The following is an 18,341-nucleotide window of genomic DNA, read 5'->3' on the forward strand; positions in this document are numbered from 1 at the left end:
CATATTAATTCATTTTCTTTAAGATCATAGCTCGCTTCCAGAGTGATAACAGGACTGTGTATAGGGATGTGCATGAGTATTCAAGTATTTGCTTGACCATAACATGTCCATCAGTTACTGTCACTATTGGTTATTTATTAAAAACATCCAAAATGTACGTTTTATCAAGATAATTGCATTTATAAAAACAATACCTATACCATACAATACAATACAATACCATAGAATATTTCAATAATATTTAATATTGATAGTTGAATTTAAATGTCTGCTCTGTCACACAAGTAAACAATGCAAAGGTCAAGGCAACGTTATTAAATGTAGATTTGGTTTGTAGTGACGTGAGTTGGCTTTCTCCAGACACATACCACACATGATGATGAAGTGCTTCATACTAAAAGACAAGATCAAAAGAACAGTGCAAATACACGACAGGATAAAAACCATCAAAGCAAGATCAAAATAGTTTCAGATGGAAAAATGCTGGGTTTTGTTGATCACTGTGACGGCTCCAGGAACAAGACCATTTGTATCTGCGGCCTGACGAGAGAGGCTGAAATTTACCATGTAGATGTGGGAGCCATCTTTCAAAATGTAACCAGCCATCCTCTGTAACTATCTGGTTAAGCAGTGGCTCTCTAATCAGCCTACTAACCCACTTCACAATTTGGTTCAAGGAGTTTTTGTTTTTTTTAAAGAAAGGTTGCTGAACCAAGACACCAGACTAAACGCTAAAAATAGATTTAATAAAAGAACGATACAACAGGGTCAACTGTGTTCTATCGATGGACAGTATAGACACTCAATCCCTTTTTTGTACACAGCTTCACAGTTTATGTAACCATCAATAAGATGATCATTTATAAAATATTCAAAAGGATGGCTGAAGTTTTATCGTTAATCAAGCATACAATCTGTATGTTTGATTAAAACATAATATAATATAATATATTTAATATAATTTATATTAAAATGTGTACAATAATAAGCGTATAAAACAGTGGGAATTAGAATACAGTAATTTCTCTCATACAGATATGTCCGTTCGCTTCTAAACTTAGGTAAATAAAGGCTATTTCAGGTTCATGTACTATGTACTTTGGGTTATTAATATTGAGGAAAACATAGTGAGCCATTGCTAATTTTTGAAAGCAGTCTACAGCACCAAACATCACTTTGCCCATTATCAAGTGTTACACATCTCTGTGAGTGTTCTCACTCACTGCTGTATGTCGATGTATGTATGATGCAGCCAGCTCTCTGTGTGTTACATTCAAACACGACAAACTGTCCTAAAAAGGAATGACCAATAGTCTTGAAAGAGTTTTGTTGTTGCTGCAGTCAGGCAGCACCAGTGAGATGAGGAGAAACTGAGAGAACCCCAGCAGCAGCAGCAGCAGCAGCAGCAGCAGCAGCAGTGTAAAGAAGAAAGTAGAGACCTTTGCCCTGGACTCCAAGCAGGCAAAATGTAACTGTATTAGAAAGAGATAAAAGAAAAACATGTCTCAGAGGAAGAGACAGAAGCAGAAGCAGAGGCAGCCAGCAGGAGACAGTAAGTGTGTGTGTGTGTGTGTGTGTGTGTACTGTAATTACTTACTTTCTGTAATGTTTGACCCCTGCAGGACAGTGCAGGAATGAAGCTGTGGAAGAAGAGGTGGTTCGTGCTGTCAGACATGTGTCTCTTCTACTACCGTGGTGAATACATACACACATGCAAACACACACATGATTATCGTTGCCTAAGTCGAGACATGTTCTGGTTCTTGAAAGTGTCTGCATGTGCTGTATGTGTCACTGTGGACCGAGGTTATAATAGTTTTTGGATTTGGAACAAAAAAGAAAAATGATCTGCAGAAAACCAAAACACATGCATCAACAGAAACACACTGCAAAAAAAAACAAAACCATGTAAAACCAAAAACACACAAATCCGAAAGCAACTGCATGAGAGACAACACCTGCATGTTCACTAACGGAAGACCAGCCTGTTGACTTGCATAGGCCCTGAGGTGAACCCGTTTTTAATGTGTATGTATACTACCCTGATCCCTCCTCTTACAATATATTGCACTGTATTTTGTATTTAAATTTATTCTAGCACTGGATATGCTCTTTGGATGCATGTCTATTAGGGAGCTGTAGACCTACAGTATGTATGATTTCTGAGCGTTCTCTGCATTTTCTTACTCACCTAAATTCACTTATTGTAAGTATCTTTGGATGAAATTATCTAGTAACTGACTGTACTGAGATACACCCTGTGGTGGACACATCTTCAGAGGTGTAACCAGGGTCACAGGGTGTTTCGGGCCAGCCAGGGGTGATCAGGCCTGTCTGCCTGTGACACATGGACCTTCTGGCATTCCCCTGACACAGTGATGTACTTTTACATTATACACAGGGCAAGAAGCACAGGCTTGTTCCTCAAAATGTCCTTGAGTGCTGGAGCTACACAATTGCCATCACAGCCTCACTTCTGACTTTGACTCTTCAGCATTACACTGCTCATATGTGACCTGTTTCTCAGCTTTATTTTTTATCTATCGACCGTCTGTAGCACGTAGGGTGAAAGACAGCAAAGCAATGTTTGTCTGCCATTGAACGATTCTCACCCCGCAATCTAAGACACTGTGATGGTGTTCCCGACGTAGCCCCAAGGGTCGGAACAAAATTTAACGAAATACAGGTTCACCTTATGGCCTATGGGAGTCAACAAAGTGGTTGGTGAGCGCCCTCACAAGCCCGGAGCACTTCTGTTATTGAATATGCAGGTGTTTTCTCTCATGTAGTTGCTTTTGGATTTGTGTGTTTTGGCTTTCTGCACATCATTTTTCTTTTGCAGCACATTTCTCACATTGCATTTGCTTTTATTTTCGTTTGTGAATATGCAGCTTGTTTCTCCTTCTGCATGTGTTTTGAGCCGTTGCCACCGTACATAGGTATTATGTCATTTTAAAAATGTATTAGGGCGTATTAGGGCAACAACCATCCACAAATCCAGTATAACAGTTTATAAGACAGTGGCCTGAAGTGCATAATACTGCTTCTGAGGTTGGATGCAGGCGGTGTGCCAGGGAAAAATCAAAGAACCAACAGACTATACTGCAGACACACATGAACATAACAACATAAATAATAATAATTATGATAATAATAATAATAATAATAATAATAATAATAATAATACTGATGATAATAATAATACTGATGATAATAATAATAATAATAATAATAATAATGATAATAATAATAATACAATGAACATGCATGAGGGTTTATTGGGTTTTTGAGCTCAATCTCCTAGACTTGAGGTTTGATTCATTTAGATGAGCCAAAAGTGTTATGTATGAAATAAATTGACAAAGTAGAAAACAGAGACCATTTTATTGTTTCAGTTTGACAACCTCCACATTGAGGAAGTACTATGAAGTAATGGAAAAACGGCGTGCCTGATGCCAAACCACGTAGAGTCAAGTCAAGCGGTGCTAGAAATGTATATGGAAAAGCATCACAATCCTTCTTGCTGAAGTGAAAAGTAATAAAGTAAAACTAAGGTGCACAAGGTCGTCCTTGTTTCCAGCCACAGTCGTGACGCCGACGTTGCAGCACTGACTTGGAACTTTACATTCATGCAGAAGCTCGTCTGTTTCTCCTTCATGTCTTCTAAGCTCCCGAGAGAGATTCTGCCATCTCCTTAAATTGACAAATTAGCCGTTCCCATAGCACAATCAGGAGCTGCTTCCAGGGGAGGATTAAATGTTTTACTGACTTATCCAGCTGGAGATGGGAGAGAGAGAGACAGAGAGAGAGAGACAGAGAGAGAGACAGAGAGAGAGAGGAGGCAAGTTGCCCTTGTGAAGAACAAGGCCATGCAAGGCTCCATTAAGTCATCATTTTCTTTTTCATCTCTTTCCTGGTTTTGCTGGATTTATTGCAGGATGGGGGGTATATCCACCGACTCCTGTTGTATATTTGTGGGAGAGAGAACAATAAGTGACTGCAGCGAGGTGATATCATATTTTTAGTCAATTAGTAGTAGGACACTTCTGGCAGTACCCCTGAAAAATCTAAATTATGAACAAAGCAGGTTGAGTATATTTACACTTGCTCTTTAAAGGCCAATTGATGGCTCTGATTAGAGGTTTGGGAAAACCTGACCCATGATTTTTGACCAATCACAGGGCAGTTTAAAGAGAGAGAGAAAGAGAGAGAGAGAGTGCTCCTCTGTTGGCTGTATCCTTTCTGCATACACGTCTCTTTGGTGGTAAGATGATTTGAGCACCTGCAACAACTGCCTACTCTGCAAAGGATCTATGACATGGTCCCATAACATTAATATTTTAATGTCCTGCAGATGATACGTAACAATCAACTGTACTGCCAGATGGAGCTTTAAAGAGTACCTAAACCCCTAAACCACTTTTTCCAGGTTAAAACTATAGTGTATATGGTTATCTAGTAATATTATTCAGTGATCCAGGTCCAACTCTTGATAGGTTTGTTATTTGATTTACGTATTTTGTGTTAAAAATGGGTGTATGTACTGCCTTCTCTGGTTAAACTCCTCCCATTTGAATTTTTGTATTAGCTGGCTCTTCCCAGGCCACTTTCCCCTGTGCTTCTTCATCAACCGTCCTCCTCCAGTAGAGCTGCATACAGTCAGCGGAATTCAGCATTAGAGGAAGTAGAAGTAGGAAAATAAAACATCCGGTTTACTTTTCAGAATAAAAGATCCCGTGTTGACACCACATCGTACTTCAGTTTACTACATCACAGAATGAGTCCCTGAGCTCAGCGTGCTCCTGTTTATTTGCTCGGTGGAAATACTGCTCCGTTTGTAGTGTTTGCAACATTTACAGTGTATTTCCATGCAAGAAGAACCCCAAAAAAAAACAATTCTCGTGACTCCAGCTGTCCAGCTGTGTGGAAACGGGCAGACATGAGACACAAGCAGTGTAACTTGATAGGTCGCAGAGCAATCTGCCTTCGCATCATCAATTCATCGATGGTGACTTTTATCACTCATCAGTGTGAGAAATGTCACGTGTTGCGTGTGAGTGTGTAAACTTATTGAAATGCGTGTGTCACACGCTGATTGCAGGTCTAAGCTGCCACTGGAAATACCACAGCAAGCTGCCACTGCCGCTATCTGCACTTGTCACTCGATCATCACGCCCCCTGCAGTGCTCAGCCACCCCTCTTTCCCCTCCCCACTCACCGAGAAATCCCTGCCCACTTTTTGTAGATTTTCAAAATCAGATATTGGGTCAGCCTCTTCTAGTTTCTAAAAAGGTAGATCCTTCCTAACCCAACCTTTCCCAAGAATAACTATTCCTTGCAAACAAATGTTTGAATACGACAAAATGACAGCTAACAATGATACAATGTCTTAAAAAAACATTTAAAAGAGCTACTATGCTTCAACTAGATTAATGGTTCCCAGACCTTTTATACCAAGTACCACCTGAGAAAATATTGGAACACCATTATCACTAGCGTTAAAATAAAGTGGTGTAAATAGGCCGAGCAAAGTCAGCTACGGACTTTTCACAGAAGACAGATTTAGATCCCAGTAAGATGATTTGCTCTCTCATCATCCTCCTCTTCCTCACATATACTTCAGACACTGGTATAGTGAAATTAGATTAAGATGGAGCGAGAGATTTTCCACGCACTCTAGTCAAAATTCCTAAGCTCCACTCTGATCACATTCCCTGATATATACAGTAGAACAGTAGTTCAGATTTCCCTCCAAGTGGGAAAAGCTTCCTCCACAAGAGGAAGCTTGTGTACCACAGTTTGAGAACCATGGAACTTGACAATTAATGGTTAAACTTGATTTATTTTTTTGTTTGGCCATCATGTCCAGCTGCAGCTCTGTTGCTAGGTTACAGCACCAACTATCTATCTGTCTGTCTGTCTGTCTGTCTGTCCTTCATCCACCTAACAAATACATGGCCCTTTTGCTTGGGTGTGGAATTGTGGAAAAGCCAGCAATACCAGGCTACAAGTAGACATAATGCAACTTATATAACATACCCCAGCCCCACATGTTGGCTCTGTGGATAATATCAATTATAACCACTTGTGTTTGATCTCGTAACTCGCATATTGTTTTCCCTCAGTGGTCACCACAGTGGATCACCTGCTTTTTCAGTGATCCGCATATTTGATATGGAAGACAGTGGAGAGAGAGAGATTGAGGGTGTCCAATCAAAAGTACTAAGTACTACAATTAAACGCAAATGGTCACAACTGACCTGGGGTTAATGCTAGGGCTAGGTTCATATCATTTTACAACTTTAAGCTCTCCTCTGTGTGCTCTCTTTGGGGTTTGCCCATACAGCAATTATACTTATTTTATGATACAATGTCAGGATGTTGAAAGAACCTCAACATCGACTGGCTCTTGCAACATCATGCAAATGTTTTGCTTCACTTGAAATATTCCATCTCCAGCAACTGGAGCAAGATTCAGTTCATTTCTTTTATTTATCTATTTATCTGCATCGTTGTATGGTATTTCATCATGGGACACATTTCATCACAATTTTTTTATTGTGTTTAAACTCTTAACTGAACACACTCTTGAAATGCTTGGATAAGGAGGTGGACTTTGTACCTACAGCATCTCCTTGCATGCAACATACTCATTCCTTTTTCTTCTTGCTCATTTTCCCTGTGTGTGCGTGTCAATAATTCAGCAGCAGCTGTGAAGCTGGAGGAGGTGCAGGGCTCAGTGAGCAGCCTCAGCTTCACTGGCTGCAGGGGATGTAGGTTTTTCCTTCTTTTGTTGCTGCAGCTGTGGACATACAGTATCTCTTCCTCACACACTTTGCATCTCCCAAAGCAGCATCATGCTGTGGGGAGCAGAGCGGTGGTGTAACGAGGTGGTCATCAACAAACCAACATGAATCAGCTCTGATTGGCATTGATTGATCAATTCATGGCGGCAGCAGCATCACATTGTCCAAGCTTTGCAGCTTTTTGTTGCTTTAGAAATGTGGGAAAATGAAGGTGAGAGCAAAGTTGGTGCTTTGCTCTCTAGGTGATTTCAAACATGACTCAGCAGAGGCAAAAATACAGAAACTCCCACTGGTAAATTGAAAACAGTGAAATAAACAGTACATTTTTAAACTTTGTTGTTAAAAGATTTGTAGCCTGCAATGTGCCCACAACCTGACTATATGACCTCTTATCTTAAAAAAGAATCATCCATGGCTCTTTAGATGCACACATCTGATATATTATCACATGAATCTTGATGTGTCTGTGTCTTAACTGCAGATGAGAAAGAAGACAGCATCCTGGGGAGTATCCTGCTGCCCAGTTTCCACATTTCCATGTTGTCAGTGGATGATCGCATCAGCAAGAAATATGCCTTCAAGGTAAAACACTGTGTCCTTTACTCATGACTTCTTCAAAGATAGATTCACCCTGGAAATGGAATAAGTAGATCATAGAAAAGTCTAGTTTCTTCCTAATGGAAAAAAAGATGATAGAGATACATTTTCATGTCTGAAATGTTGGATTGCAATTTTTTACTTGGACTGGACAAAAACGAAAAGGAGTTGATCATCTTCTGGTCTGGACTTTAACTAAACTGGCTATTGTCATATCAATTAGCTGAATAATTAACATGTTTGCAGTCAGTGATAATAAAAAACAACATAAATGTAAAAAGAGGCTGGTTATGAGCTATTTCTGTTGTTTGTATCATAGCATATTTGGCTCTATCTCATTTAGGCTGAAAAATGAATCATTTTCAAATCAAAATTGTAGTTTGAATTCAATTCAATTCTTTTTTTTTGACTTGCAAAGTTTGTATCTGTACATTTTCTGTATTTTCATGGTGATGGTTGGTAATTCTCCATGACATTTTAAATGTAATACACAGTGAATATTTTGCAATATCTGACAGAAAAATTGCAATCACAATCCTTTTTCAGCAGGAATGATGTAAACACCCCATGCTGGTAGTTTAAGGTCACCACCCAAAGCTGCTGCTAACACTGCTGTTATATCTGCTCTCTCTCTCTCTCTACTAGGCCACTCACCCAAACATGCGGACTTATTACTTCTGCACTGACACGGCCAAAGAGATGGAGACCTGGATGAAAGTCATGACGGATGCTGCCCTCGTCCATTCTGAACCAACCAGAAGGTCTGTGCTCATCACAGGGACACTGCTTGAATCATTTAAATAAGTCCCATCATTAGTAGTGATAGTTATGTGGTTGTGTGACATACAGTACCTCCTATTTCTGGAAATCATACTGGCACACGGACGCTTGCCCTCACTGAAAACACCCAACCCTCAACCTCTTAATAATATGTTTAGTGCTTCACCTTGTTAGTAAGACAGCCAAGTTCGTAGAAACTGCTCACTCTTTTAGCTATTTAGTCCAGGATGTGATGCAAATATTATAATTTAATGCAATATGGCTGGTGGCTGGTGCTGCTACCACCAGTAGCAGATGTTTCTGTCCTTTCAGAAGTTGGTTTTGGTTAGACTAAAATGTGGACAGGAAAAACGTTCTGCATCAATGTATCGTGTTAGCATTCACAGCTGTACAGGGCCATATTCTGTGCGATTCCATCTTCAGTTGTTTTGAAAGAGTGTGTTTTCAGCTTTAATTAGAGCTGTGCACTAACAGGGATGACTGACAGATATCACACTTTTAAGAAGTGTAAGGCCAGAGAGGAGAGGTGATAAAAGACAGAAGTGCTATCAGACAAACTAGGCACTGAAGTTGACTTTGACTTTTTCTCTCCTCTCAGAACGGACAAGTTGAAAGTGGACCAACGAACGCCTCAGGAGCTGAACAACCTACTGAACCACAGAGTCCTAACTAGGCCCGAGATCCAGAACAATGAGCGGAACCGTGAACCTGTGCGGCAACATTCTCTATCCAGGGCTGACGACAAACGGCAAAAGGGCTCCGAGAAAAACAACGGCCAGCGGGAGCGCGAGTACTACACCTTACAGAGAGAGGGAGAGAAGTATTCTCTGAAGAAAGATGGGGTGAGCTACATGCTGCAGAAGGATGGAGAGAAGTACCTCCTTCATAAGGATGGAGAGAAGTATTTGCTGAAGAAAGATGGAGAGAAATACTCTCTGCAGAAAGATGGAGAGGTTTACAGCATACAGAGAGATCTAGAGAAGTACGCAGTTCAGAAAGTGGGTGATAAGTACACAGTGACACCGACACAGGAGAAATATGCTCCATCAAAAGATGGAGAGAAGTATCTGCTCGCTAAGGATGGAGAAAAATATGCACTGCAGAAAGTTGGAGACAGACACACACTCAAAAAAGAAGGACAGACGTATGCTCCTCAGAGGGAAGTGAAAAGACAGCTGTCATTAAGGGAGACAGACAGGTACGGCATGATGGAGAATAAATATGGTACACTACAGGTTGTGGACAAATATGGCACTTTGAGGGAAGTGAAGAAATACAGCACGCTACGAGAGGGGGACAGATATGCGTCTCTCAGAGATGCAGAGAAGTATGCTACACTGCGTGACGCTGATAAATATGGCTTCCAGAGAGACCCAAGCTCTGAAAGGTCTCAGATCAAAATCAGCAGCATCAAATTACAGCCGGCTCAAGCTGCCGCCATCGCAGCTGCTGTGTCTGAATCTCGCCAGGGTCAGGCCACCATCAACGTCCAGAAACCTATGAAGGTTAGCAGCTCTGGGTCTGGGGAGCAGACTGGGGACTGTAGTCCAGCAGATGTGGATGGCAGTCTGGCCAAGGCTCCGGTCAATTCCCCAGCTCCTGTGCAGGAGCCGGTGACAGGACTGTCCAGAACCAACTCCATGAAGCAGCTGGAACACTGGGTCCGCACACAAAGATCAAGAGGACTGGACGACGACACCAGGAGGTGAGCCTGACCCTCTGTCTGTACTGAAACTCAATGTGTGATGACTACATTTTGTCCAGTGTAAATTACAATCACATACCCCCACTCAACCAATACCACGCCCAGGTATAAGTGCAACTTCATATGGCAGTATTTTAATCTAGCAACCCACTTGGACCATGCTCTCTGTGTTTAGCTGTAGGCGACTGGATTTACTGGAGTCGAGCATGTCTAGTTGTCTAGAGCTAACCACAGAAGGTGACTACGACCTGGATCACTGAGAACCTTCACAGACAATATTTTGAATTGGGATTGCAGTAACCACTTCAGGTTCCATGACATAAAACATGTCAGTTAAACACAGACTTATTCGCTCATTGTCTACTACATTAGAGGGCCGTGGGGGTCTGGGGCCATTCCCAGCTGGTATAGGGTGAAATGTGGGGTACACCCTGGACAGGTCACCAGTCCATCACAAGACAAATAGATAGAGATGAACAACCATTCACTCTCCTCATCCACACCTATGGTTAATTTAGAGAGCCGGAGTACCTGGAGAGAAACCACAGACACACGGGGAGAACATGGAACTGACACACAGAAAGGCTGTGAGGCAATGGCGCTCGCCACTACTCCTCCATGTTTAAAGGTTCCATGAGTTCTGATCCATGAGGTCTTCCATGGTCAGCCTTGTCCTTATCTCTATTCGACTGAGGTCCTTTCTGTGTAGAGTTTACATGTTTATATGCAAATGTTGCTATTGTTTTTTTTCACAGCATTAAAAATAGCATGAAGCTGATATAAGCATATATATATATATATATATATATATATCTTTATGATACTTGCCCCAAAGTGAAACTGATCCTTGCCCTGCATTGTACCCTTTGTATTGTGAGGCTGTTTTGATGGAGGAAAGAACATAATCTTTGGATGATAATTTCTGTGTAGACGTGTTGTGATGGCAGATGTGCATCTTCACTACTATCTACTATCCTGACAGGTCTGTTCCTCAAGATTTAAAACCTGCCTTTTAATCTCTTTCTCTGACACTCCATCTTTCTTATCCCGCCCCCCTCCGTCCCTCTGTATCTTCCCTTGTCCTTGCTGTAACCTTGCAGACCAGAGTGAGCTGAAAGCTTTCTGTGTCACCACAGACAGATGTGTATCTCAGCTGGGAAATGCTGGATGTTTAGCTAGTGTTTAGCAGTTCTGTACTGGGAAGTACAGAACTGCTAACTCTTCATTTGCACTGATCTGCTCCCCCTCTCCTTATGCTGCCATTCATAAGTCATGGAAATGAGACTGTAATGAGAAGAGAGCATGCTGAGCACCACTGACACATTTGTCGTCTTTATCAGGACTGGACACCAAGTAGGGAATTGTTTTGTGTGGATCATTTTAGATTTCTCCTTCTGCTAACAACAGTGGTGCTGGAGTACAGTGGTATGTTTGTGTGTGTGTTTTAATTTATTTCATTTCATGAAAGGTATGTATTAAAAATGAGTCATTTGAAAATACTAATATAATATTTTATATGACAAAGAGGTAAATAAAGGAAAATCGGCCGTGACCAGCCAAAAGTGTGACCAGCACAATTACGTTTTGCAGATAAAATAAATGATTCTGAAGATAATTAATTACTGTCACTATCCCATGCTAAAGAGATAGTTGAGTTTTTTGACTGGACTGTGCATGCCCCCTGCACTGAGAACAAGCCAAGTTTCCACACAGAAAATACCATCTAATAGCAAAGTAAAATGGCAAACATATTGGGCGTACATTGTATTATTTTGTTGTTGAGACTTTTTCTACAGTTATTCCTCTAGCACGCCACGTTTATACTGAGGGTGAGCATCTGTGCGCACAGGGGACACTTTTAGTGAAGTCAGTGCTTACTATGTGTTAGTATGTCATACAATGGCTCTTAAAAACATGAACCTCCCTTTAAAACGTACCTGAAGTGGCCTGGACACTAAAGCCAGGTTTCCACTGAGAGGAACAGTTCAGCTTGGTAAGGTATGGTACATATTTTTTTGTTTCCATTAGGAATAGTACCAAAATAACCAGTCCCATCGTTAAATTTTCGATACCCTTCCTTTGGGCTACCAGAGTAAAATGGTATGGTCTAGGTGGAGCTAGACCGGTTCGACAAACCAAGCAGGAAAAAAGAACTGCTGAATGCCCCCCATTGTTGTCTGCTGTGTCACGTTCATTGTTGTTATCATTTATTGTCGTCACACTACAAACTGTACCATACTCCACGAAACCAAACCGTTAACATGATCCCACTCAACATCAGTGCTAAGCATCATTAGTTGTTGTGCGATCAAAAAATTAAATACTAAATTGTACAATTATGTTCTAAATTTCAAGATAGGATAGACCAATATTTTTTTTATATCAGTGATGTTCCCAAGAAAAGGAACAATCTGTTTCAATGACAGATATTTGGAGACCAACAGTCTGTGGACTTCCTTTTTCACAAGAGTAATTAATAGTTGATCAAAATTAATTCATATTACCATTGGCTCTGAACACTCCCCATTAATATGCATTAATTCTACTGCATGTATCACAGTCTGACTTTTTCCTGCAAAGTCAGACTTTGCATTTTCTGGTCTTAACAAACAATCAGAGCCCTTTTACACAAGTGACAGAGTAGTGAGATGCAATTAGAGTTTAGTTTTTTGGGCCACAGTTGCTCTTCAAAAGACTGAATTGGGGTAACAATCCTGTGGCAAACTGTTGGACTTTACCTTTCTACTGGAGTCTCCAGCACTAACACTATAGGGTGACACTGTGATGTGTCCTTAAGCACTGCCAGCTTCAGCTTCAGCATCCTATGTAAATCAATAATGCTTTCACTCAGAGCACTATGTCGAAGTGTCACCTTGTGGTCACATGCTATAGGTTTGTTTCTGCACATGGTGAGAGCAAACCTACCCAGAAAACAATCACACAATGTGTGTGATGGAAAAAGTCAGACTGTGATACATGAAAAAATAAATTGTATCCCATGTCTTGTCCTGCCTTGTATTCACCACAGCAGTGGCTGTGGGTCAGTCAGTACAGCTGGTCATCTTCTAATTGGAACATCAGAGGTTCAATTCCCAGCTCTATGTGCCTTAGTGTCCCTGGGCAAGACATTTAACTTCAAATTGCTTCTGGCAGCTGTGCCTGCAACTTATAAATAATGTGTGTTGGAAAAAGTGCTGCATGGCACTTTTTCCCTCTCCCTCCATCCACTGTATGTAACATTATTCTGCTGTTTTTATATGTTTTGATAAGTAAATAATTCAATTTACATTGAAAGTACACACATTCATCATTTATAGCAAGGGGAAGAGGAGGAAAGTATTTTTAGGCCTGACAGGGTTTTGGCCACCACATTGCTTCTCCACATGGTGGAGTAGAGTAGGTAACATTGTTGCCTCAAAGCGTCTTGCAAATGTTTGTTTTGGTACAGTACAGTGTGTATTTGAACAGTATCAAAATAACCAGCCCCAACCATTTTTAGCACCCTTCCCTTGGAGTATAAGAGTAAAATGGTACAGAAAGGTCAGGGTGGAGTTTTTCTGTTGCCCAATCTATTGAGGGTCGTGTGTGGTGTTACTTTCCATGCCCACAAAGTTTGACGTCATGTTGAGACAAACCACAAAATATGCAGGCAACATAAGAGCTGCTGGATGTCCTCCACTGCTGTCTGTTGTGCTGTGTTCGATGTCGTCGTTCGTTGTCTACACACCGGTACAAAGTCATGCTATGTGTCTGTATCATCTTCTGTGTTGGCTTAGGTATGGTCTGTGACAAGGTCATATTGTTAACTAAAACTAATGAAATAACGAAAACTAAAATTGAAAAAAACATTTTCATTAACTGAAAAAAAATAAAAACAAAAAAACAATAACTAACTGAAACTTCATACGAAGGGTATTTATTTTTTCCTCTGCCTGCAACTTTGAAAGATTGTATTTGAGACAGCCTCATAATAAAATATTTCAACTTGGGTTTTTACAATGTGGGACATAAGGCTATGCAGGTTAAACATAACATTTGTTATGTAGTTAATTGTTAAAACACTGGATGTGGACTCAGTTTGGAAAAACCTTTCCCAAAAAGCATAAGGAAAAAAAATACAAAAAATCATGAACAAGGTCAAAAGGCTTCTCGTAACTGATCTATAGATAAGGGCAAGGACGCAGACAAGACTAACTGGCAACAGACACAGGAAACATGCAGACTAAATACACAGGTGGAGAGATAACGATAAACAGGTGAAACACATCAGAGCAGGGCAGGTAATCACAGAGGAGGAAAACTTTACAGGATACAGACTCTGAAACAAGAGGCAATGGTAATTATTTCAAAATAAAACAGGAAACGGAACACAAGACTACCCAGGTTGTTACATGTGATGTGTCTCACTAACTGCATCCAAACTTAGCAGTATTATGCACATTGTGCACTTCAATCTACTTTCTTATAGACTGTTACATTTGATTCAGGGATGGTTGTTCATCTGTCCCAATGATTTTTTTAAATGGTATAAGTTAGGGTTAGGGTTTAAAGGGTTTAAATCTAATAAAAACTAAGCATTTGGATAAAAATAAATAAACTAATAAAAACTAGAACACCCACCCTCAAAAAACTAATTCAAGGTGGACTATAATAAATCTATTTTTAGCTTTAACAGGCCAAATGCTGCCCGAGTTGTTCACACAGATGGAACGCTGCTCACAACATGGAAGTGTTTGAAATAATCTGAAGTTCAATTCCATGTATCATCCACTGGTGCTAAAAGCTAAGCTTCTGTTCTCTCCATACTTTGATTTAATGAGGGATTCAATAAAGCACTTTTCAAATTAGTGTTAGTAGCAAACAGGCTTTGGTGTTGTGTTCAGGCGTAAACAGGAAAAAGTTGCAACAATAGCTGTGGGACTGAAAAATAGAGCTTGATTGATGCACTGTCTGTTCTGGGAAGTTACCACAATTACAGCAAGACCTTGAAAGTTGTATGAGGGAGGTGTTAAAGGAACTTTTTATGATCCAATGAAAGTTTGGGGTTTACTGACCCTATAGAATAGGGATGTTATCTTTATGTACCAGAACAGAGACTGGGAGTGACCAGAGCCGTGCAATTGTAAAAGTTTTATCATTCATAAATAACAACTCAACAAAAACATTACTGCTCTTATAAATCACTGGTACGACAAATGCAGTTCAGTCTGACTATCAGACACGATCACAATCTGCAAGAACAGACATTTGACCGAAGTATCAAATACTGTTTTCTTTGCTGGGTGCAACGAACACTGACATGTGGTAAATGTGGCAGAAGCACTGTAGACTGTAATAAGAAGAACTATCCTTTAATACTTCTGTATGATTAGGATTGTTTTCAGTTTTTTATCATAAAATTGAGTGAAAGAAATATTAAATATAATTGTCAAACATACTTAACTTGCTTTTTGTGAACTAGAATAAATCTCATTGTGGCAGGTTTTGATGCCGGCAAAATGATGTCATAGTCATATCACAATGAAACTGTTGAGTTGCACCTTTATTAATGAGATTGCAACACATGCATCATGATCTAGTCCTATATTAGTTTAATGAATAGAAACCTGTGTTGTTATGCTTCCTGAAAGTACTCATACTGGAAATCATTTCATTTTAATATGAAGACACTTTTTTATGGTATGGCAGGTTAGAGTTAGGTTGTGGTTAAAGTTAAGCACATGCAAGTGTGCCAGAATTGAGACTCACATGTTTGTCAGTGCAAGAGTGCAACATGTCTACATCAATGCATCAGTGGCTTTGCAATATGAATGACGTTTTTATTCAGGCCATAGCAGAAAGATCTGCTGAATGTGCCCTTTAGAAATGCTTTGAAATATGTATGTGTATCTAGTAATGTTATTTGTTGATAACATTACTCTCTTTACGAGTACACACTTTCATCACTCTCTAGTCCAACCAGCAGCCATCTGAGGCTCATTGTCCCAGACTCCTCCCCTTTTATAAATGCTGAGTATTGCGTCATCATCTTTCCAGGATTCTTACACCTTGGTTGACATCAAATCCAAGGACTTTCCAGGACAAATTCCCTCAAATTCAAGGACTGAATGTACCAGTCTTTTTCATTTTATTTGGTGAGCCAGAGGTCTTTGAATTTGCATTTCACAGGCACCACTATTGAAGTGTGGTGTGAGCAATTGAGAGGCTTTAGTTATCCTTTAAGACATGTTGAACATTTAATGTGGAATAACTGTATGTACAAAGCTTTACAACTGATTTGTCTCAGCACCATTATTAACATCCTAGCTAACATAATCTCACCATTAGTGTCCTGGCTTCACTAATGAAGCCAGAATTGGGGGGGATATGACTTCAGGGGGATATCATTTAATTTGAGCCATATGTAGCAGAGATACATCACCATTCTGCATAGCTCTGTTTTTGAAATGACCTGGGGATGTCAAAAACCCTGCCACAACACTCGTACGTCCTTTCTAGTCCTTTTCAGAAAGATGCTGGGTGTAGAGTTAGGCTCAGAACTGTGGGCAAAGTTACACTGCTCTGCAGGTTATATCTCACTGTCATATCTGACTCTTAAGGTCAAAGCCACATACTTCCATTTTATGATTAACTGCAAATGGCTATAATGAGAATAAGCGCCTCATTACCTCATGTCACCAGGTCAGCTTAATCATTAAATTCACTCAGGCACACCATACATGTCAAAGCACACACACACATATAGATAATTAGGTCACTCACTGCTCAAAATCACGAATTAACTGGCTGCTATAGGATTAGGCATTGATATCAATACTGATTCTGAATCTACAACATTCTCTAATTTAGTGCAAAATTGATAGACGAACATGTAGGAATATTGAAACATTAATTCATTTAAATTTAGTTTCAGAACATAAATAAGACATTTTCAAAACTGTCTGCTGTGTTACGATTAGGCAAGGCTGCAGTTAGGATGTAGCAGTTTCACTGCATTGCCTCATTTTATTGTGTGTTTTATTTGTTCCCCCTTTGCCTTTGGCACCTATTTACTGTGCATACTTTAGACATCATTGTTGCTTAAATTGAGCAAAATGAGCCCACACTTTGGATTGAGTAAGTACATTGCACATTGATGAACATCAGCTGATAATGTAAGTATGTCAGAGTACAGCTTTTGGCTAACTATGTTGTTCCTAGTCAAGTAGATGGAATAAAACAAAATACACAAGTAGGTTGGTCCTGCATTGCATTTTGTGAATTGATAAAAAAAAAAACAAATCTAAATTTAAAATAACTGGTGGTATAGAGCTAGATTTTGAATGAGTTTGAAATAAAGTACACATTACCCACATTTTTAGCACTTCCATTTTTGTACATTGTTATTGTACTTCAGGGCAAGAGTAGCTAAAACTTTACCTCCTCTTGGGTTAGTTAACTGTCTTCCAGCTGTCTTCCACTCCACTCACTGTGACCGCTCTATCATCATTTGGGAAGACTGGGAATCACAAAATGCTACCAAAGTTAGAATTACTGTAACATAAAAAACGATAGCACTTTTTGTACAGACACTTATTCCATATTTAGTTTGGTAATGACCGTTTTATACAAAGTTGCAGGTTAACAGTGAATGTAGGTGTTAATGGAGCGTGTGGATCCTTTCATGACATTTAATACAGTTTCTGAATATTCTCAAGAATATCTGCTGTAGAAATCTGCCCTACCTGTAATCAGGAGAAACAAGCCTTCATCTCTGATAATTACCCTCAGTACTCATCATTTCTTTTCTTTTTTTTTGTCTTTTATCAGCATTACCTCCTACCAGACTTTACCCAGGAATATGCCGAGCCACCGTGCTCAGATTGTGCCCCGCTACCCGGAGGGATATCGCACGCTGCCACGCAACAGCATGATGAGGCCGGACAGCATCTGCAGCACGGCGGGGTCCGTGTATGACCGTGCACTCCGTCCTGCCTCGACCTCCGCTGTCACCACGGCAGAGAAGAGGAGGTCGATGAGGGATGACACCATGTGGCAGCTGTATGAGTGGCAGCAGAGGCAGGCCTTCTCCAGGCAAAGCCTGGCTCCGCCAACAGGTACTGGCTCATGCTTACTCAAGCATATTATGCTTAGGCCATACTTTTCATACCTAGTGTTGACAAAGGGCAGCAAGACATTTTCACATACGCACGCGTACATGGCCACATTTCCATTCGCACTAAGCAAGTGTCTGCATCAGTCTAAAGTGTTCAACAACACAATGGAGCTCAGCGACAGTGTCACGGTTATTACTATTTTACTTCTTTTGATTGGTCCCAATGTGCTAATGAAATGAAATAATATTAAAGAAAAATTATTAGGGCTGTCTCAAGTAAAAAGTAAGTATGCTTTGCTAAATAACATCTATGCTACAGCTATGCTAACAGCCGGAGGGTGAATGGTCATCTTTGCAC

At 40.2% G+C, this 18,341-nt stretch overlaps 1 protein-coding gene across 14 annotated transcripts in view; it reads left to right on the plus strand.

The window, feature by feature from the left end:
- Positions 1–18,341, plus strand: part of LOC131457267 (pleckstrin homology domain-containing family A member 5-like) — a 190,770-nt gene that overhangs the window by 141,871 nt on the left and 30,558 nt on the right. For all 14 annotated transcript variants that reach the window (XM_058626212.1, XM_058626210.1, XM_058626213.1 and 11 more), the window contains 5 exons: positions 1,623–1,695; positions 7,288–7,388; positions 8,049–8,164; positions 8,782–9,888; positions 17,698–17,984. In XM_058626212.1, coding sequence (XP_058482195.1) covers positions 1,623–1,695; positions 7,288–7,388; positions 8,049–8,164; positions 8,782–9,888; positions 17,698–17,984 — 1,684 coding nt within the window. The remainder of the gene's footprint in view (positions 1–1,622; positions 1,696–7,287; positions 7,389–8,048; positions 8,165–8,781; positions 9,889–17,697; positions 17,985–18,341) is intronic.

Source organism: Solea solea, chromosome 3, assembly GCF_958295425.1.
Source record: "Solea solea chromosome 3, fSolSol10.1, whole genome shotgun sequence".
In the NCBI taxonomy this organism is placed as follows: Eukaryota; Metazoa; Chordata; class Actinopteri; order Pleuronectiformes; family Soleidae; genus Solea; species Solea solea.